The sequence below is a fragment of the Geotrypetes seraphini genome, chromosome 1, assembly GCF_902459505.1.
Source record: "Geotrypetes seraphini chromosome 1, aGeoSer1.1, whole genome shotgun sequence".
NCBI lineage: Eukaryota > Metazoa > Chordata > Amphibia > Gymnophiona > Dermophiidae > Geotrypetes > Geotrypetes seraphini.
This window is the reverse complement of record NC_047084.1, coordinates 162502174-162524625: the sequence shown is the minus strand read 5'-3', so window position 1 is coordinate 162524625 and position 22452 is coordinate 162502174. Positions and strand designations below refer to the sequence as shown.

The 22452-nt window shown below is 44.6% G+C and overlaps 1 protein-coding gene across 6 annotated transcripts in view; it reads right to left on the bottom strand.

Annotated features, from left to right (window-relative positions):
- TRIM2 (tripartite motif containing 2) overlaps nucleotides 1-22452 on the bottom strand; it is a 214163-nt gene that overhangs the window by 22224 nt on the left and 169487 nt on the right. For all 6 annotated transcript variants that reach the window (XM_033940845.1, XM_033940856.1, XM_033940863.1 and 3 more), the window contains 5 exons: nucleotides 20208-20388; nucleotides 16352-17075; nucleotides 12401-12504; nucleotides 11727-11894; nucleotides 7892-8060 (listed from right to left, as the gene is read on the bottom strand). In XM_033940845.1, coding sequence (XP_033796736.1) covers nucleotides 7892-8060; nucleotides 11727-11894; nucleotides 12401-12504; nucleotides 16352-17075; nucleotides 20208-20388 — 1346 coding nt within the window. The remainder of the gene's footprint in view (nucleotides 1-7891; nucleotides 8061-11726; nucleotides 11895-12400; nucleotides 12505-16351; nucleotides 17076-20207; nucleotides 20389-22452) is intronic.

The following is a 22452-nucleotide window of genomic DNA, read 5'->3' as shown; positions in this document are numbered from 1 at the left end:
GTGTGTTTACTGCATAGTGTTCGTGCTGCCGTTGGGGGGGGGGGGGTTGCAACCCCCCACATTATAGAGAAAACAGAACTTTTCCCCCAAAAAAATCGGCAAAAGTTCAGTTTTCTCTATAATGGAGGGTTCCAACCCCCCAACCCCCCCCGAACAGCAGTGTGAACACTATGCAGTAAAGTGTGTGTGTGTGGGGGGTGTTCCCCCCAAACATCCCCTGTCGGAGCTCTTTAAAAATAAGTTTTCCCGTGGTGTGCTTCTTTCTTGCGCTGAATTGTTGGCGCTGAATTGTTGGCACTGGATTGTCGGTGCGCTGGTGTCTCGCGTGCCACTGACTATGAACCAACCACTAAGTTGTCTATACTCCATTCACGATCAAAAATTCATCCAAGTCAAAAATGCCTAGAAAAGGACCTTTTGGACGTGGGAGGGGCCAGAAAAGTAATGGACTGGACACCTAGACATGGCAACAGAATAGTGGGGCACCTTATAGGGCACTGCTGCGAACTTCACAAAAAGGGTGCCACATAAACATCTCACCACAACTCCCTTAAAGGTCAAGGTGAGCCCCCCAAAACACCCTCAAAACCTACTAGACCCACCTGTCTACCACCCCATTAGTCCTCACAGCTGCAGATGGCACCTATATGGCAGTACAGCAAGGTTTGGGGGTGCACATGTTCCACCATAAATGAAGTGGTTAGAGTGGCTTATGGGCCTGGGTCCTCCTCTCTATGATTCACTAGCCCACCCCCCACACTATGTAAGCCACCTCTGTGCTGTTCTACTAGGCTTTGCTAGGCCAGGTGCTGATGTTCTGGAGGCAGGTATGTACATTTTTATTCCGATTTTTATGGTGTTGGGGCAGTGTGTGGGTGTCTGTACTTTGTGTCTGCAGTGCTTCTCTGGTCACTTTGGATACCTTTTTGGCACTTAGACCTGGTCACAACGTACAAGTTCCGTCCAGGCAGCCTCGTTAAACTTTCAGTTATACTTGTAGTATGACTAAGTTTAGATCAGCCCATGTCCTGCCCAAATCCCATCCTCACCACTCTTCCTAAAACACCCCTTTTAGCTCTGGTCATACAGCAGCACTGAAAAGGCCTAAGTCGTTTTTAGATACGTCTAAAACCTGGTTTATCAGCACTTGGACGACTTGTCTTACTGATCGTCCAAGTGCCGATTTAGGTCGTTTTTTAGGCATATTTCTGTTTCGATTATGAGCCCCTTAGAAAATGTGTGCACCCAGTGCAGATTGGTTTAAATTAATGTCCCTGAAGCAGGAGAGAGGGGAAGATGTTACAACCATCCATACTTGGTGTGCTCAATCTTTTAAACATTTTTCTGGCCAGTCTGAGGATAGAACTGGGAGAGGGATGGTGGTTATGTTTGTTAATGGACTGTTACCTTCCATAAAATATTATGCTAGAAAATGCAGTTCTTGACTGGCCCACTAAAGATCCCAGTGCAATCCTTGTAGCTGTGCGACACTGTGAACGCAGACTTAAAAAAAGGGAAGAGCAAGAAAAGCTGAAAAAAAAATTCAGAATTCTTAAATTTAAAGATCACATCTCTAGTAGCCACAGGACTGGGGAGGGAAAGAGGAAATTTTACTTTTAACATTTACAACTAGAATGAATAAACAACCTGATTTTATTAACAGTCTTTTAATCCCGTATGTAACGTCAAAATCCCTCCGTTCCACTTCTCAAAATCTTTTAGTTATACCATCATTAAAATCAATAAATACTTTACGCACCAACAACTTTGCTGTCACTGCCCCTTCCCTTTGTAATTTACTGCCTATATATCTCCGTAACGAATCAGATATAAAACAATTTAAAATAGAATTAAAAACATTTCTATTCCGAGACGCTTTTTGTTAAATGCCTTTTTTTTTTTTTTTTTGACAATCTTTTTACCTAACCTACTGTTTTAGCCTTTATGACTTACCTATCCTATATTTATTGTAGTTCTTCCCCATCTGTCCTTTTGTTGCCGTATGTTTGTGTAAGTCACTTGTCTTCCCTGTTTTAATATGTTTAACCTGTTTTTGTGTAATTTTATTATGTTAACCGCTTAGAAATTGGATTAAGCGGTCAAACAAATTTTTTAATAAACTTGAAACTTGAGAACAGATGCAAGGTAGAAATTTAAGTGCCGGTGGAAAGGGGACTTGTCATCAGTATGGGTACTTGTTATCAGTGTGGCCAGTGTGGGAAGCCTGGACAAATGAAGTGCGACTGCCCCATTACCTTCCTGTATTTCCCCAGCAGCAGCACAACCCTTCCCCTTCCTCTTCTGGTCCTGCCCAACCAGCCCGAGCACCCTGCTAACAACCAGTTCCAGTCCCGAATCCCAGCTGCTTCTTACTACACTGATGATCTGATTATGGACTTTACCGATGATTGACTGGAGGTGGCTCCCGTCTCGATGAACTTGCAGTTGCCTTTCACTGAGGAAGCAGAGATAGAAGGGAGAGTGGAAGGAAGAACCTGAAGGTTTATTTTGGATTCAGGAGCCACCTATTCAGCACTCGGAGACCAGGATGCCCCATCCTGGGTGCATGAGGAACTGGGGGAAACTCCAGTGATTCAGTGTGAAGGGATAGGAGACACAGAAGTCTCTCACTTTTGATCACCACCACCGACTATAGACCTGCAAGGACATGCATACCACCTTCCGTTCCTGATTAGCGCCCAGTTACCAGTAAATCTTCTGGGCAGAGATTTTCTCATCATAGCCAAGGCTAACCTCAGCTGGAATGAAGGGACATTATGGTGTTCTATATATTTACTGCAGCCTACAAAGGGAGAGGAGGATGAACTGTAGGCAGTACCAGGGACAAATATTGGGGGCTCTTAAGGCACTAACAGTCATGATCAGGGTAGATCCAGACTTACTCCCTACCCCAAATCAAACAGTATCCTCTATAAGACCAGTGTTTCAGAATCTTGTTCATCAGAATGTAGTCTATGACTTCATCCCCATGTAATACACCTCATTTTACCTGATCTCAAATCTGACAATGTAACCTATTGTTTTGTGCAGGATCTCAGACTAGGTTTTCGGGATGTCCACAATGAATGTGCATGAAAGAAATTTGCATATAATGGAGGCAGTGTATGCAAATTGAGTTTATGCATGTTCATTGTGGATGTCCTGAAGGACTGACTGCCTGCTTTCTCTATGGTCTGGTACTGGAGTAGTTCTCCTGTCAGTTGGATAGACATATATGATTAACTTAATAATAAAGTACTGAGTTACTGAGGTTTGGCGTTAATGGTAGTTGCACAAAGCAGGTTGGTTCATTGATACGCCTGTTTTGCAAGTTCATGCTAATAATTCTTTTTCAGGGATCACACAGCAGAATAGAAATGTGTGTTATTTCAGGGGAAGTTCCTTGTGCCCCTTCTTCTTTTCTCCTGCTATGGTGGAGCTTCATTGCTTTGGTACAAATTGAAGAGTCAGCTATGCTCCACTGGTGAAGGGGGAGGACCTGGGGGATATGGTTGACACCCTTCTGCAGGTGGTTCATGAGCATGGATTGATCACCTAATGTATGAACTCCTGTGTATATTAGCAGAAACAAGATTATTCAGATAAGAACCTAATCTTTCATTCTCACCCCAGTCCTGCAGATACAGCAAGCCAGTAAGGTTTTCTGGATATTCATAATGAATATTACCTCAAACTGTATGCACAGTTTGATAACTTTATGTAGCATATGTAATTCTTTATAACATGTATAATTCTTTGTAAAATGTTTAACTCTATACAAGTTCCTGCTGAACCAGAACGTATGCAGTTAAGGCTAGACTCAGTTAGGGCACTGGCCTTTGACCTAAGGGCCGCCACGGGAGTCTGAACCAGCTAATGCTGCCAAACTTTCCAGTAGTACCTGACTCGCATTGTATTTGGACTTTAGTTCCAAATACCTCAACTTGCTTTTCTGACACTGATTTGAGCTCCATCTTCTTGTCTGTGGCCTGTCACCCAGATTCCCCAAAATATTTTGCTTTTTCCTTTGAGGAGTGAAAGTATATCTGGAACCTTGGTTATTTTTCCCAGGATGGATCCGAGTCATCACCTTCCACCCTGGTACAGTATGTTGAAGATGGATTGCTGTGTGCCGATAATGTGGATGCTTTGAAACGTACCACAAAAGATTTGTTGTTATAACTTGCACCAGACAGGGCTCAAGGTAAATAAGAATAAGTTACAATACTATAAAAATAATGTTGTCTTTTGGGGAGTGTGTTTGACTGATGAGGGGAGAAAAATAACTTAACATAACAATTGCCATACTAGGACAAACTGAAGGTCCATCAAGCCCAGAATCCTGTTTCCAACCGTGGCCAACCCAGGTCCCAAGTAGTAAAACAGATTTTATGTTGCTTATCCTAGGAATAAAGCAGTAGATTTCCCCAAGCCATCTCAATAATGGCTTTTGGACTTCTCTTTTAGGAAATTATCCAAACCTTTTTTAAACCCTGCTAAGCTAACTGATTTCACCATATTCTCAAGTAATGAATTCCAGAGTTTAATTACACGTTGTGTGAAGAAATACTTTCTCCTGTTTGTTTTAAATCTACTTAGTAGATTTTAAAATAGTAGTAGTACTTAAAAATACTTAGTAGCTTCATCGCATTCCTTCTAGTCCTAGTATTTTGGGAAAGAGTGAACAGGTGATTCATATCTACCCTTTCTATTCCATTCAGTTTTTTATAGAACTCTTATCATATCACGCCTGAAGAGCCCTAGTTGCTTTAGCATTTCCTCATAGGGAAGTCATTCCATCCCTTTGATTAGTTTTCTTTTCTGTCCCTTTTCTAATTCCGCTATATCTTTTTTGAGATACGGCGACTAGAGCTGCACACAGTATTTGAGGTTCGGCCGTACCACAGAGCGATACATTTTCATCTTTGTTTTCCATTCCTTTCCTGATAATTCCTAACATTCTATTTGCTTTCTTAGCTGCCGCCGCACACTGAGCTGAGGGTTTCAACGTCTCCTCAACAATGGTACCTAGACCCTTTTCCTGGGCAGTGACTCCTAACAGAATCCAGCATCACGTAGCTATTGTTTGGGCTCCTCATTCTCACATGCATCACTTTGAAAGAATTGATGCCATTGTGCAAGTATCCTTTCCAAACAATGCATTTGTCTTGTGCGGATTTTGGGGTTTTCTGTACACAATGGGTTCCTAATTTTGGTCTCCTTTTATCAAGCGTTGGAGCTTTTACTGCAGCGGTCTGTGATAAAAAAAAGGTATATAGACGATGTCTTCTTCTTGTGGAATGGGGAGTGTGACGAATTGGAGGAATTCCTAAAAGAGTTGAATCAGGCAGATCCCAATATAACTCTTACTCATGAAGTAAGTAGTGACAGGGTATCCTTTTTGGATATCCAAGTAGTAAAATCTCAGATCAATTCTCAAGTATGTTATGATACTACTCTGTATAGGAAACCTTCCGATCGAAACACTCTCCTACACTATCATAGTAATCATCCAAAACCCCTCCGGGACAGCATCCCGGTGGGACAATTCTTAAGGTTGCGGAGGATCTGTTCTGACGAGTGGGACTTTCAACAGCAGGCCACGCTTTTATACACAAAGTTTTTGGAGAGAGGTTACCCTCCCCGGGTAATCAAACGGGCATGGAAGAGAGCCCGCAACTGCCAGAGGGAGTGGCTATTTCATCCCCAACAAAGGGAGAACAGTGCGGCCGTGGTATGTGTATTGCCTTATTCCAATCGAAGTCAACAAATTAGAAAAATTATTTTGAAACACTGGCCAGTGCTGCAGGTACATGAGAGCTTGAATGACATCCCTTTATTTGCTCACACTAGGGGCCGGAATTTAGGTCAGATTTTGAAACACCGTGACCCTGTCCAACAGAATAGAGAGGGTCCTCACGTATGTTGTCATCAGTGTGTGTATTGCCCTCATGTCCTCAACACTGACCAAGTGATAATTCCTCAAACAGGGGGCAAGAAATTTTATTTAAGAACAGGTACTAATTGTTTGTCATCTGCAGTAATATATTGCATTATTTGCCCTTGTAGGCTATATTATATAGGACACACTCGGCGTGCTATCAAAATTCGCATTGCCGAACATTTGAGCAATATAAGATGCAAACGTATTACTGCCCCCTTAGTCAGTCATTGGATTGAACAACAGCACTCCATTGAGGAATTACAATACACTGTCCTTATGTGTGCTCATAAAAAATCTGGAAACATTACTCAACATCTTCTTTATTTAGAGCAGAAGTTTATATTTCAATGGCATACCTTGGCCCCAGCAGGATTAAACAATGATATTGAATGGTTTCAACTTTAATCTTTCACTCATGATGTAATGAGTGATGATGTAATAGGTAGTAAGGGGAGTGTATTTAAAGCGTGGCCTGCTGGGAAGTTCCTCTTGTCAGCAGTGCGTGTGTGAGCAGTATGGAGTGTTTGTGCCGGTAAGTTGCAGAGAGAGTGTTTATATTGAGTATTTCAAAATGTATTGTTTATTAAGTTAGCAAGCTGTGTGGTGTAGTGTTGATTTGAGTCATCTTGTAATTGTAGTACCCCTCCTGAAGAAGCCAGCGGGTGAAACCTAGGTTGGGGGGTCGGTATTGTGAATAAACGGAGGAGCCCGGAGCAGTTATGTGTATCATCCACACCATTCAAAGTTAAGTTGCTGTCAAATTTATTATTTTATTTTCTTCAAGTTTATGTGCTGTTATTTAGTCTTTGTTTGGTGGAGGAGACTGTGAACAACAATGATGGTCTCCTTAATAGCTGCTCCGTGAACTTGTTTCACCGGACCTCAGCTGTGGGTCTGAGTGTTCACTTAACCACATCAACTTGTGTTGTAATTTGTGCTTGAAGTAAAACAAAGGTGATTAGTACAACAGTGATTTATAAGTATCACCTTGGATAAAAATATTCCCTTGCTGTTTTTTGATAAAAAAAACCCTAACACAGCTTGATAAAAGGTGGCATTTATGCAGATAGCAGAACCTCTCTATGCAATGTTAAAAGATATAGAAGGGGAACTGCCAACCCCAACCAGGGAACAACAGTCAGCTTTCACCGATTTAAAAGACGCTCTGACCAGAGCACCCTGATTATACCTGGAGGTTTCATTTTATGTGCATCACGCTAAAACTGATGTAATCTATATGCTAGCTCAAAATTAATCTTCCTAAAGCAATACATGCAGAAATGAATCTTACAAAATTCAAATGCCTATTGAAGATACAATTTTTTACATCAGTCTTTGATATTCATTCAGATGGGGCAAGAAAGATATATTGACAAGAATGTAGAACATAAAATTTTTTTTACTTACAAATTATTACCTTTTCTTTCCTTTTTTTGTTCCTCTCTCTTTTATATTAAGTAATGTATGTGTTAAGTCTGTTATGATTGTGTTATGATTGTGTTATGTATGTGTTAAGTATGTTTATGATTTTGGAGTTCTTTTTTTATATAAATATGCTTGTTTTTATTGTAAACTGCCTTGACCTGTTAAGGCCAAGCAGTACATGAAATATTTATAAACTGTAAAAGATAATGATAGTAATTTTCAAATTGGAAAAATGTATAAAGGTGAGGTTCTGGCAGAAGGGAACACTTTTGTAGCCTTAGATTTTCAGGAAAACATATGCTTCGCTTCTGACAATTCCATATTTAGAAGAAAAAGGAGAAAATCTAGCCTTTTTAGCACCACTGAACAGCTTGGACTCTTTTGTTCTCTGTACACTTTACCTTTGGGTGACAAGAAGCAAGACCTGGATATGGCAGCTTATACCTGCTCAAACCCCCTATGAGCAGTAGAAACAAATATACAAGGGGAGCTGCTGGGTTCCCATATTGTCTTGGAGTATACCTGCAAATTGCCTATCTCCATTTCCTCGACTCCCAAATCTTGTCACAATTTTTCCATTCGGCTGGAAGATGAACACACAGCACGCCTTGTTATCCACCACTATGATATGGCCATTGCGATCCACTGAAACACCTTTTGGTCCCATCAGTTTCCCAGATCCAATTTTAGTCTGTCAGGAGAAAATAGGACATTATAATCTAGTTGAAAATAAACAAACAAACAAAAAAAAATCGTAAACAAAACATAAAGCAGAGAAAGCACTTCAAAGCCATATTTACTTATTCTAAACATTCTGCATTTAAATTTTTTTTGTAAGTGGTGAAAGGGACACGGAGTATGGTTGAATAGGAGTAGAATAGCAGAATTCAGCAGGTCTCCTCTTTTCTCTGCCCCGTTGCAGGTCTAGTGTCCACCCCTCCCCCCCCAGATACTCTTGAAAACTGCAGCAGGCAACCAGCAGAGGCAGCAAGGTAAACGGTATTTCCAGACGGTGCCACTAGAGCCCTTCCACTACTGTGTCCTGCCCACAGGAAGTGACATCAAAGAGTCGGGACACAGCAGTGGAAAGGCACAAGTGACACCAATCAGAGGCAGTCTGTTTACCTCACTGCCTCTGTTGGCCGACTGCTGTAGTTTTTTGAAGTATCCAGGAGGGGAGGAGGATAAGAGATACCAGGACCTGTGGGGGAGAAATGCAGGGGCTTGGAGGGGAGAGAAGGGTTGCCAAGACCTGTGGGGAGGGGGGAAGAGCAGAGGAACAGAGGGATACTGGACCTGTTAGGGGAAGGGAGACATATCCTGGGACATGTAAGGGGGTGGGGTTGAGGCAGAGGGAAGATAGTGAGATTTGTGGAAGAAAAAGTGAAAGATTATGCTAGACCTAAAGGGATGAGTTGAAGAAACAGAGAGAGAAAGATATTGGAGCCCAGGGTAAGTGGAGGGAAGAGAGAGACTGGATCATGAGGGGAATAGATGCTGAATCAGTGGCAGGCGAGAGTGATGCCAGTCTGTGGAGGGGGAGAGACTAGAGACACTCAGCCCAGAGTGGGGAGTGTGGAAGTAGGGGAAGGGAGAGGTGACAAGCTGAATAAGCGGAGGGATAGGTACAGGGACACAGAGAAGAAATGCTGAATATAGGGGAAAGATAGGGTCACTGAGAGGACAGGTGCTGAATGTGAAGGGAGAATAAGGTTAGGGATGAAAGGTGGATAATTTTCTCTCCAAAGTATCAACCATGTATACAGCTCCCTAAATTGCAAATCCCTTGGAAATGTCCAGTTATCTTCTTTGTAATCCTAATTCCTAAACTGTAATTTTCCTGGAAATGTCCAGTTAGCTTCTTTTGTAATCCCCTAGAACTGCAAGGTATGAGCAGAATAGAATTCACTAATGTAATGTAATAGAAACATAGAAAGATGACGGCAGAAAAGGGCCACAGCCCATCAAGTCTGCCCACTCTATTGACCCACCCCATAAAGTCTGAATGCTAATGACCTAGTTCCTTAACTCGACCCTCGTAGGGATCCCACGTGGATGTCCCATTTATTCTTAAAGTCGAGCACGCTGGTGGCCTTGATCACCTGCACCGGAAGTCTGTTCCAGTGATCTACCACCCTTTCTGTGAAGAAATACTTCCTGGTGTCACCACTAAATTTCCCTCCTCTGAGTTTGAGTGGGTGCCCCCTTGTGACCGAGGGTCCCTTGGGAAAGAATATATCGTTTTCCACCTCGACACGACCCGTGACGTACTTAAATGTCTCAATCATGTCACCCCTTTCCCTGCGCTCCTCTAGGGTATAGAGCTGCAGTTTGCCCAGTCTTTCTTCGTAATTGACAAAGAGAAAGAAGAAATATCAAAATGACTGGAGACCCTGGAATGAGAGCTAAGGAAAGAAACAGAGAAAAGAGAAACAAAAAGGTAGAAAAAAATATATTTTTAAAATTTATTAATTGTAATATGTTAGCGCTGCTCTCCTCCACTATAAATCCTCCCCCCCCAAGGTCAATAACGCTGCTCTCCTCCCTTCCGCACTCAAGATGAACAATGCTACTGCCCACCTCCTCCCGGCACCTTACTTATCATACGCATGCCGGTACTGAAAGAGGCTGCTGCCACCGTTCTGTACTGGGCTGGTGTGGGGAGATGCTCAAGGCCCTGCACCAGCCCAGCGTAGAACAGCGACGTCAGCCTCTTTCAGCACCAGCTTGCGTATGGTAAGTAAAGTGCCAGTTTGTGGGGGGGGAGGCAGAATGGGATGGACAGCGGTGCCATTCATCTTGGATGTGGAAGGCAAGAGAGCAGCGCCGGTGGCCTTGGCACCATGGACGTTAACGTGAATGAACTTTGCCCAGAATGACATTATGCAATGCATACCTCTATTCTAAACCAGGGGTGGACTGACAGTGACCTGGGTCCCTAACCACTTATCAAAAGTAATTAAACTATAATGGGCCCCTAACTGCTGTGGGTCCTTGGGCACTGCCTTATTGTTCCTCCAATGATCAGTCCACTAATACTACTTATCACTTATATAGTGCTGAAAGGTGTATACAGCACTGTACATTTTGACTTTTATAGAAGGTCCCTGCTCGAAAGAGCTTTCAATCTAACTTGGACAGACATGACATATAGGGTTGGGGATGCAGAACCCAAGGTGAGAGGAGTTAGGAGCTGAAAGCAGTCTCAAAGAGGTGAGCTTTTAACTGGGCCTTGAACACTGCCAGAGACTGAGCCCGCTGTAGGGATTCAGACAACTTGTTCCAAGCAAACGGTGCAGCAAGGAAGAAAGGACGGAGTCTGGAGTTGGCAGTTGAAGAGAAGGGCAGAGATAGTCATTTTCACACATTATAATGTTACAAAAATTATACAATAAGCAACATAATTATTCAGCTGCATCAGACCCCATTAGAGGGAAGACAATTCAGAAATCAGAAGGAGATGATACATAACATGAAACAAGTTAACAGGATTAGCGTTAGACTCCTTGGTCCATGTTTCAAGATGGGTTGGGTGGGTCAACTACATTGCCGCGGACCCCTGGTGCTCAATGCGGGCCTCCCCACCCAGCGGTGCACCACAGTTAAGGCGCACTGAGGACAATCCGACCCGGATGACAGTTGCACCGGGAGCAATGGGCCCCGTCTCTCTTCATGCACCCCCCTCCCCAGGGGAGAGTGTGAAGGTGGTCATTTCCCTCAGATCTGGGTAAAGTGACGCGGCTACTGCCAGGGGACCCTAACACGTGCCACGAGCCACCTTCCCTGCCGACCCAGAGCTAGTTGCGGTGCACCACCACCAGAGGGAATCACCCTGCAGTGCATCTTCATATAATAATAAAGATTAAAGAAATTTTAAATTAATTAATAGACATAAAACAGCATAACAGACTGAACCTCAAGCATAGGTTTGCACAAACACATGTGTTTTTCACCATCGCTTAAATTGATGGCAAAAAATGCAAAACCGCGAACTTAAGAAGGCACAAGTGAAAATACTCCACGCAGAGAGTCAAAGATGGATTTCTCGGCTCCGCGGAAAAGTAAGAACTGAGGAGACGTGCCCTGCGCTGGGCGGGAAGGCACTCGCGCATGCGTGGTGCGGGCGACTCGAAACTTCGAGTTTCTTCAAGCAAGACTGCTTGTGAGGCATCCGCATCGGGGCTCCGTTGGATCATGTCACCCATTGGTGAGAATACCTGCCTGTTTGTCCTGGGATAATCACAAATACCTGAATAATGAACTTTTGCTAAACAGCCCCCATAATCTCAAACACAGAACATAAAAATAATACTGAAGAAAACACAAATTGTTCATTTTATCTACTTATTATTTTTACCTTGAACTTCCCGTCGGGCGAGAAGATGCTAACCCACTTGTTATCGTAATCTGCGATGATAATATCACCACCTGGGTGCACAGCTACTCCTGTCGGACGCTGCAGCTGTCCAGGAGACCGCCCTCGAATGCCAAACCGACTTTTGAACTGGCCATCAGTAGAAAATATCTATGAGAAAAAATTTTTTTCACATGTAGCAAGATTTCTATTTCTTTCGAAAGTCATCACATGCAAGGGTACCCTGCTCCATTCTGAATTATGGAGTCTGTTCAGAAGGTGAACATTTTTGAAATACACACACACACTGCCACTGTATGTGTCCAAAGGAAAACCAGTCACCAAACAAAAGCATGTCAGATTCCAGAGATGTACATTCATTTGAATCAACATGAAAGGTCAAAGAGGTTTCTCATGTCGTGTGCCATTTTTTTTTTACCCAAAACATTTAGCATTTTTTCCTGTGTCAATGGTGCACTACCGACATCGCTCCCCCAAAGAAAAAAAGATGGAACAACTCTTGAATAAAAAAAAATAAAAAAAATCAGGTCAATGACATGGAAAGCTTTACAAAAATGAAAAACATTTGGACTGTAAAGCCAAAGATTCTCCGAGACCTTCCTTTGAAAACTGTCCCTTGAGAGAAAACCAGGCCTTCTAAAAAACACTACACCTACCTGTACACACTGGTTGTTACTGTCCGCTATTAATATCTTTCCATTGGTAGATGCAGCCACTCCTTGCAGATTTGTAAACTCCCCTTTATTTCTTCCTTTAGTACCTGAATTTGGTTGCAAATGCATATAAAATTTATGTTATAATGACATATTATTCTCCATGCTGTCAGCCACCAATGCAAACACCAAGGGCCCCAGGACTGTAAGCTACAAAACTTCAGCAGGTCATAAGCACTGACTATACAGCAGAAATGCTACAGAAGAAATACAGGCCAGCACCCCTTTTTGTAAGAGATACTACTGTGTTTCCCCAAAAATAAGACATTGTCTTATATTAATTTTGAGCCTAAAAAAGGCATTAGGTCTTATTTTTGGGGTAGGTCTTATTTTTTTTCATGTACAACGATAATCTCTCTCCCACATGTGCAGTATCTTTCTATCCTCCCTCCCATCCCTTGTGCAGCAGAACCCTTGCAGCTTCTATCCCTCCCTCCCATCCCTTGTGCAGCAGAACCCTTGCAGCTTCTATCCTTGCACCTTCTCTCGTCGGGGCGTTTGTGTGCCGCGTTGATGATGACATCATCAGTGATGCAGCAGAGGAATGCCCGGGCAAGAGAAGGCTGTGAAGCAGCCTGTCTAGATAGTTGCCGATGTTGCATTTGTTACAAGGTATTTCGGTCTCGCAGTTGGCGAGGGAGAGATGGAAGAGTCAGTGGGGGGAGGGAATGGGGGGGGGGGGTGGAAGTGCTGCTGCTGCAACTAGGGATTATTTTGAAGGGTAGGGCTTATATTAAGACCTACCCTGAAAATCATGCTAGGGCTTATTTTCAAGGTAGATCTTATTTTCGGGGAAACACGGTATATGAAAAACTCTTCCTTTTGTTTCACAAAACTTACTTATATTGACCGAAAATCAAAACTCTTGTCACTGGAATCTCTTTCCTGCAAAGAGGGTAAACGCATGCTAAACGAAGCCCTGCAGATTCAGCATTTTGCACCTCAATCTTCCTCTTCTCCAAGAGACTAATGCCACCTGCCAAAGCCTCATTTGGCACCTAACAGCAGACAGGGCTAGCGGCAGCCAGAGGCCTAGAGCAAATTATAGCAGCACTTACACTCTTAAACAATCAGAAATACTGAAGCTCCCACAGCTCCCCCTCAATTTCAGGGTTGGTGTTAAGAGGTGTTACTCAGCTGTCTCCCACTCATCCTCCCTCCCAAAGCTGACATGACTACTATTTACACTATCATTTCTATAGTGCTGTATGACATAGCTCATACAGCACTATAGAAATGTATGACAGCTCATACAGCTCCTCTTTATTTTCTATCCACTCCCAACAGTGGCGTAGCGAGGGCGGTGGCGCCCCTCCCCCACCTGCCATGCGCCCTCCCTCTCTTCTCCTGTACCTCTAGTTGAAATTGCTGCTCCTGGCGGTCAATGTCGGCTCTCCCTCTCATGTCATTTCCTATGCGCGGCACCCAGAAAGACGTCAGCGGGAGAGATGACAGGGGTCGTGAAACGCATGTTGTTGACTGCTGCGAACAACTTCTTCAACTAGAGGTATGGGGGTAGGGGCAGACCACCCCCCCAACTATGCCACTGACTCCCAATGCTACCTCTCAGCTCTGCATCTTGTGCCTTCCCTCCTCTTTCATGCACTCTGCCTTCCTCCTGATGCCGTTTGTCTTCACTTTTTACAACCTGCCATTTATCCCTTTGAGAGCTGCACTTTCGATTTGTGTCCTACTCATCCTCACTCCCAATGATACGTCTTCTGAGACATCTCTCCCTGATACCACAACTGCAAGGCTCTGCATCTCTCGCCTACTCTCCCTTCCGATGCCATTACTGCTTGGTTCTTCTGCATTTTTTGCTCACTCTCCCTCCCTTTTGATGTCACTGCTACTTGGTTCTGTATCTCCCACTCATGCAACTTTCCTCTCTCCCTTCTGATGCCACCATTGCTTGGTTCTGCATTTCTTGTTCCCTGCTCCCTCCTTTGAGAGCCACCTCAACAATTCTCTTCAGATGCTTCTTATCTTTGTATCTCCCTCCCTCCTTTTTAATGTGCTGCCATCACTCAGCACCATCTTCCTCTTCACTCTCCATATACCTCAAACCAAAATACGGATCCCCTCCCAACCAAGAATTAACATAGAATTAACATTAAATCAGTTGTGCTGTTATTTTAAACTTTGAGTTTCGCCAGCTAGGTTATAGCCACTGGTGTTTCTCTTCATGGGTTCAAAGTTGTGAAAGGCCTGTGGATGCTGATTTGCCCTGGAATGTTGGTTATTTTACTCCAAGACCCTCTTGTTAAATCATCTAGAGATCACAACAGCTGATACAGATATATGATTAATTGGGGGAAGGGATGAGTAAGGGATATTCTCAATTTTCAACAGCTAAGTAAAACACTCAAGTTTTAACCTGATTTTACTGGCAGAGTTGGTTTCATTTCCCAGGAATGCTCAAGACAACTCTGGTCATGAGGCTCTCAACATAAGGTCAGCAGATGCCTTACCCTGCAAAACTGCAGTTAGAAAGTAGCAACTGAGGAGCTGCATCCAGCCACTACTGCCAACTCAACTGGCTGGTCAAGACTCTCTTAATGGAACTGACATAAGGGCTCGATATCTTACTGGTTTAAGCTCTGAAATTGACCTCTGAAATTTAGTATAGTTGAGTGCATAAATTTATGCTCTTAGGGGGGAAATTCTAGAAACAATGCCCTACTGGCACCTAAGTTAGTTAACAAACGCCATTTAAAACGGCAAAAACTGGCACCATTAAAGTGCCTACTGGTGCCTAAATATGCATCAGAATCATGGCTACGTAGGCGCTTTAGGCTAATGCCAGAAGTGGCATTAAGGGGCATAAAGTGCCTACATAGGTGCGATTCATGACAAATAGAGGCACTGGAAATGTAGGCCCGGAAAACCTTGGCCTACATTTCTGGTGCCTATCTTTCGCGGAGGCGTGATTCTCTATAGGGTGCCATTGTGTGATTGACACGTGATTGGCAGCTGCTTTTTAGGCGGCCACCGATAAAGTGCCTATACAGAATCTGGGCCTTAGTTTCACTAGGCTTCTAAATTTAGCCACCTAAAAAGTGCATGGCAATTTGAGGTGGGGTGAAAAGAATTTAGGTGCTCCTAGGTGCAATTCTATAAATGGCATTAACTGAAGATTGAAGGGCACTATGCGCCACGTTCCTCTACAGCAGGGGTGACAAAGTCCCTCCTCGAGGGCCGCAATCCAGTTGGGTTTTCAGGATTTCCCTAATAAATATGCATGAGATGTATTTGCATGCACTGCTTTCATTGTATGCTAATAGATCTCACGCATATTCATTGGGGAAATCCTGAAAACCAGACTGGATTGCGGCCCTTGAGGAGGGATTTTGACACCCCTGCTCTACAGTATGTCTTAGGTGTCATTTATAGAATCAGGCCCACAGGGTCTACTCCCTCTCCAGGACTACTCTGCTGCATGCTTTCCCACGCCTGCTCGTAGTCAGTAAAATATAAAAACAAAGGAACAGACCATCAAGTGGCAATGGAAAGAAAGCCAAGGACCATAGTTTCACCTCACTACAACACTCTTCACAGCTGCCCTTATGTAACACTTTTCCACACAGCTTTGAGTTAGGAATCCTGGGCTGCAGCTGTGCGAGTGAAAAAGTACCTAGCTACAGGTCATCTGGTATCTCTGTTTTCTGTGACTAGGTATGTCCAGAGCAAAAAGGTGTACCTGGGACCCGAGAAGACTCATTATTGCCTGGACAGGCAACGGCATGGTATAGGTCTTGTTGTTTACAATTAGAAGAAAACCCACATGCAATGTATTGACGTGTTTTGTTGGCAGCACCGAAACGTTGAACCTGGTCAGTGTCAGGACAGGAATAAACCAAGTTAACATTGATCGTTAGAAGACATGCTCCATACCTACTCTAAAGATCAAATCATCTTCAATGGGGTTTTCTTTCCTTTTCCCAGTGCTGTACATGCTAGCTGGTCTTTTTATAGCCTTCTGTTTCACATGGCCGCTCCCCGGAGACTTAACACGTCTCTTCACTCCTTCTGTAGTAGGGGACACATCTGTTGATTTGATCAACTTAAGTCTAAATGGGCTACCTTTTATATGCTGATCGTAGAGTCTCAGAGAGAGAGTGAATTCCCCATCTTTTTGAATGGTATACAAGTATTCATAGGTACCATTTTTATTGTCCAGTATTTCCCCATCTGCTACGCTACCTTCAGGGGTACTCAGTTCAGCAGTGATGTAGGCATTCCCTGATTTGCAGAGCTCTCCATCCTTGTCCTTGGTAGTTATGGTAACCGACATGGGCTGCCCAATGACAGTCTGCCTCAGTCCCTCCCCTGTGGCAACCGTTTCAGAAGCCACAGCGTTTGTAGTTAAGATAGTGCCAAGGTTATGAATGGACTTCTTGAGCCCCTCGGTTTCCACTATGAAGTCCAACTGGTCATTCTCACGAGGCTGAATAGGAAAATCACGCTCGGCTAGTTCGTTTAGTCTGTCACTCATTTGCTTTTTAACCAGCAGGACTTCCGTTTCCGTGCCGTGATTAAGTGCCTGAGCAGTGAAGTTACTACAGCTCTTGATACTTTCCTGCCCTTCCATTAAAGTGTCCAGTTGTGTCTGAAGAACCTGAGGAGAAACAGCTGGTTATTCAACAGCTCCACACATAATGACAGATAACACCTAATTAGAAATTCAACAAGTCATGTTTTTCCCAAAGGTAATGAGACAATCCAGAAATATTTAACTGAGGGAAAGTATATTTTCCAGCATGTGTTTCTAATAAACCAGACAAGTTTTATAAACAAAAGTTTAGATGGAGTGTTGGAAATAGAAGTGACTGCAGCATTATGAGTGTGAGAGAATGTGGAAGGAGAGTGAAAATAAGAATAAATATGTACTTTTCTTAAACAACAAGGAGCTAATTGTATGAAACCTCTCTCTTGCATAAAGCATGTTTTTGTTTAGTTACATGCAGAAAAGACTCTAATGAAACTGCATAGAGGTATCTATACATAAGGTACATAAGGTACATTAGATTGTGAGCCCACTGGGGCAGTCGGGAAAAAATGCTCAAGTACCTGAATAAATTAATGTAAACCGTTCTGAGCTCTCTTGGGAGAATTGTACAGAAAAATCAGAAAAAACAAACCAAGTTTTTCAAGTTTCATTTAGATTTTTATATACCGCCTATCAAAGTTATCTAAGCGGTTTTTACAATCAGGTACTCAAGCATTTTCCCTCTCTGTCCCGGTGGGCTCACAATCTATCTAACGTACCTGGGGCTATGGAGGACTGAGTGATTTGCCCAGGGTCACAAGGAGCAGCGCGGGGTTTGAACCCCCAACCCCAGGGTGCTGAGGCTGTAGATCCAACCACTGCGCCACACACTCCTCCAAACAAACCAACACACACTCAACCAACAAACCAAAGTACAGAAAGCATGATCTCTGCTTACTTGAGAGGGGGGGGGGGGCAGAGCCAAAGTGGAGTTGTGAGGCACTGCACACATTATATATAACACATACTGGGAGTACATACACAAATTTACACCATCCTCGAAGCAGATGTAAAATGTGTGTGAGATTATGTATATGCTATTGTGGCTGGTTCTGGGTAGCAATTTTTTTCTTTTTCTTTTGACAGTTGTTCTAGGCATTGTGACAACAAGCGTTACATTCAATTATTTCTGAAGTCATCTATATAATAAAACCGTAGGCGGCGCATGCGCAGTCTTATCGGCGTGCTTCCGTGATCCGTATGTCCGTGGCCGCCAAGACTGCAGCATGCCCCGCGCTTACTACGGCCCCACGCGCAGCTCAGTTCGGCACGGCGGTTTCCCAAGATAGGGGAAGCCGAAAAACTCAAACCCGCCTCATGGTCCTGCCGCCGCTCACGAATTCCCCCCCCCCCAATCCTCCTGCAACAGCCGCTACCGCTCCTGTTCAAAGCGGCCTGCTGAGGTTCGCGGCCGCTGTAACGAACCTCGCAGGCCGCTCTCCACGTGGTAGCACGTTCCCTCTGACGCAATCGCGTCAGAGGGAACATGCTACCGAGTTGGAGAGCGGCCTGCGAGGTTCGTTACAGCGGCCGCGAACCTCAGCAGGCCGCTTTGAACAGGAGCGGTTGCGGGAGGGGGGGGGGGAGGTTTAACAGGAGGAGTCGCCGAAAAAAAACCTTCAGCCGCAGCAGGCCAGCACACGGGAAGGGAAGGGGGAGGGGCCGAACGGAGCAGGGCAGCTCAAGGTAAGAAGGGAATGGGGGGTGGGGGAAAATGTTTCTACTACTCAGCAGGGACCTGGAGGGGAAGGGAAAACCGCTGCTGCTTCTGCAAAGGAAAGTGGTGGTAGGGGAGAGAAGGGAATGGGGGGTGGGTGGGGGAAAATGCTGCTACTACTTCTCAGAGATCTGGAGGGGAAGGGAAATATCACAGCTGCTTCTGCAAAATAAAGTGTGGGGGGGAGAGAAGGGAATGGGGGGTGGGGGAAAATGTTGCTACTGCTTCAGCAAGGACCTGGAGGGAAAGAGAAATACCGCTGCTGCTTCTGCAAAGGAAAGTGGGGGGGGGAGAGAAGGGAATGGGGGGGTGGGTGGGGGGAAATGCTGCTACTACTTCACAGGGATCTGGAGGGGAAGGGAAATAGCACTGCTGCTTCTGCAAAGGAAAGTGGGGGGGGGGGAGAGAATGGAATGGGGGGTGGGTGGGGGGAAATGCTGCTACTACTTCACAGGGATCTGGAGGGGAAGGGAAATAGCACTGCTGCTTCTGCAAAGGAAAGTGGGGGGGGGGGGGAGACACAGAAAGAAATACAGACAGACAAAGGAGGCTAGGGAGAGAGACAGACAGAAATAAAGACAGACAGGGGACCAGAGAGACACAGAAATAAAGACAGACAGGCAAAGGGTGCCAGGGAGAGAGAGAAAAAAATTACAGGAGGGAGAAAGACAGAAAGAAAGGAAGAAAGAAACAGGAGCAGGGAGAGAGACATAAAGAAAGAAAGACAGACAGCCTTATATTCTAGCACCCGTTAATGTAACGGGCTTAAACACTAGTGATATAATATTATCCCACCCCTTTCATGGCACATAGGCCTTTGTGAAACAGGCAATTTTTGACCTTTTGTATAGGGTCTTGTCATAAGATTACCCCCTGAAATGCCCCAGTTCTCCAGTGCTATTTTCATACATATCTCTATACAAGAGACTTCCAGATGAGCCATGGAGCTGTGAAGACGCGAGTAACATCGGCTCCGGGGGACCACGCAGTGAATAACCTGCATTTACAGCATCACCCCTATTATTTTGCCCATGTGAATTTGCCGAGGCTCTGGGAAATGCACGGCTTTCATACGTCCAATATCTGCGGTTGGATGGTGACCAAATTAACATGGAAAGATCGGGATAAGGGGCAGGCCTTGGACCCTAAGATGGCAGATGCAGCAGTGCCGGCCTCTCCCACTCCAAGTTCACCTAGTTCCACGTGGGTAGCAGAGGTCACTACTGAGGTTCAGGCAGCGCTGGAACAGACGGTGGCCAAACAACTTCAACAAATCCTAGATAAACTGGATGCCATGGACCAGTGGTTTATAGCGATTACTAAAGATCTGCATGAAGTGTAACAACGAGTTGGCTCGGTGGAAGACTGGGTAGAAAACCGCTGGACTAGGCCACACTTTCTTTCTATACATCCAATGGGAAATGACATGAAAAAGATAAGTGACATAAATTCACCCATTCAGACAACACAAATGTGTTTCTTACCTTGTGTTTAAGACCATAATTCACCTCCAGCTCCATAAGCAGCACACTCTTTCGCACATTCAGTGTTTTCTGGAGCTCATCAAAGGTTGAATGGATGTCCTCTACAATACTGGTCTTCTGATTAGCTAACTGATGTAAGATTTCAGATACAAACTGAAGTGCAGAATCTATTTCTGGCAACCTAGAGGGGAAACATAGATATGATGTACTACAGCCATGGCATTTAAAAAAGACTGAGGTCTGTGGTTATGGAAAGAGAAAGTCCACCACCTTATAAAAATGTCTTTTCATGTCATGCTTCAAGGTCTATACTTAAAATAAAAAACACTGATGAATTAAGATAATTGTATACGTTTACCCAGACAGAACGGTGTCAGGTCAAAAGCGCGCCGGGACAAAGGCGCGCCCAGACAATTGAGCGCAAAGCGTGCCGCTCAAAATTACAGTTTTTAGGGCTTCGACGGGGGGGGGGGGGCGTGGGGGGGAACCCCCCCACTTTACTTAATAGACATCGCGCCGCGTTGTGGGGGCATTGTGGGGGGTTTGGGGGGTTGTAACCCCCCACATTTTAATGAAAACTTCACTTTTTCCCTGTTTTTAGGGAAAAAGTTAAGTTTACAGTAAAATGTGGAGGGTTACAACCCCCCATAACGCCGGCGCGATGTCTATTAAGTAAAGTGGGGGGGTTCCCCAACAAAACCCCCCGTCAGAGCCCCTAAAAACTGTAATTTTCTTCATCGCGCGCCTCCGTCTTGCGCTCAGTTGTCAGCGCGCGCCTTTGTCTTTCGCGCCGTTGTCTATGAACCAGACAGAACTAATCTGGACAAATCAGTTGCCAAGTATCTGAATAAAGTTAGCCAGATAACTTTAAGGCTGCTTTTTGTGAGGACCAATTTGTACATACAAATTTAGTCAGAAAGTGATCAATATGATAAAATAAAGCAATAATTATATGGAATACACTCAAGAGTATTAAGAGAACTAAGGGGATTTCTAGTGGCTCCACTGACCACAACAATTCTAACCATCCTGATCTGGTTCCTGTCCACAAAAGTAGAAGAAAGGAGGTGGCTGAGTTCTACAGGCCAGTTAGTCTGACCTCGGTGTAGTTCACTGATAGCCCACCTTTAGCAGACCTCCAGCCTCCACCCCCTTTTCTTTAGGTAACCTTGTCCATATATAAACTTTGTACAGACTAAGTTACCTGCAGCCAAAAAACAAATATTTTAAAAAAGGCAGATTCATGTCACTTTTACCCAGTTAGTAGGTAATTTTAGGAAGGTTTCTTTACATGTAAAGCAGAAAGATTCTTTTATAAATCGTGCAGCCACTTACATGCATAGAAAACACATGCGCTGAAAGATCATGTGTGCTTTTTACAAACAGCACGTACGGGTATTTCTGGGGGCACAGTTTGAGGAGCAGAGATGAATTTGTGATGTATGCAGATATCTACTATAATAAAACCCTAAGTGCACATGCACACTTCAAACTTCGTGATCCCTGCGTCCGTGATCTGTAGCTCCGTGCCAGTAGAACGAGCCTGTGGCAGTTTTCTGGCTCCTGCTGCGCATGCGGAGTTTGAAATGGTGACCACGGACGCAAGGAGGCGGAGAACACGGCGGCGACACCCCCCTCTCGCCCTCACTCACTGTAAGTTCTTGACATGTCAAAATCTGGCCCGCTGGCACCTCGGTAGCATGTTCCCTCTGACGCAATCCCGCCCCTCCTCTGACGTATGGGATCGTGTCAGAGGGAACGTGATACCGAGGTGGAGAGCTGCCTGCGAGGTTTGCTACAGCCATCCGGCGATACTCAGCAGGTTGCTTTGAAGAGGAGGGCAGATGTGAATGAAGAACAGCAGCGATGGCAGCAGTCCATGCTGGTGGGCCAGAAGAGACCAGGAAGCTGGGTAGAAACGATGGTTTGGGAGCAGGTATTAGGGAGCAGGGAAGAGGTGCTGCTGGACAGAGGGGAGATAAAACGAAGAAGAAGGGCTGCTGCTAGACAGGGGGAGCAGGGAAGGGGTGCTGCTGGACAGGGGGGAGGTAAAAAGAAGGGAGAAGGGCTATTGCTGGACAGGGGGAGCAGGCAAGGGGTGGTGGTGGACAGCTGAGGAAAGAGAGAGACAGAGAGAAAGAAAGAAAGACAGACAGCGGCCAAGGAGAGAGACAGAAAGACAGACAGACACACACATCTATTCTAGCACCCGTTAATGTAACAGGCTTAAAGACTAGTTTATAAA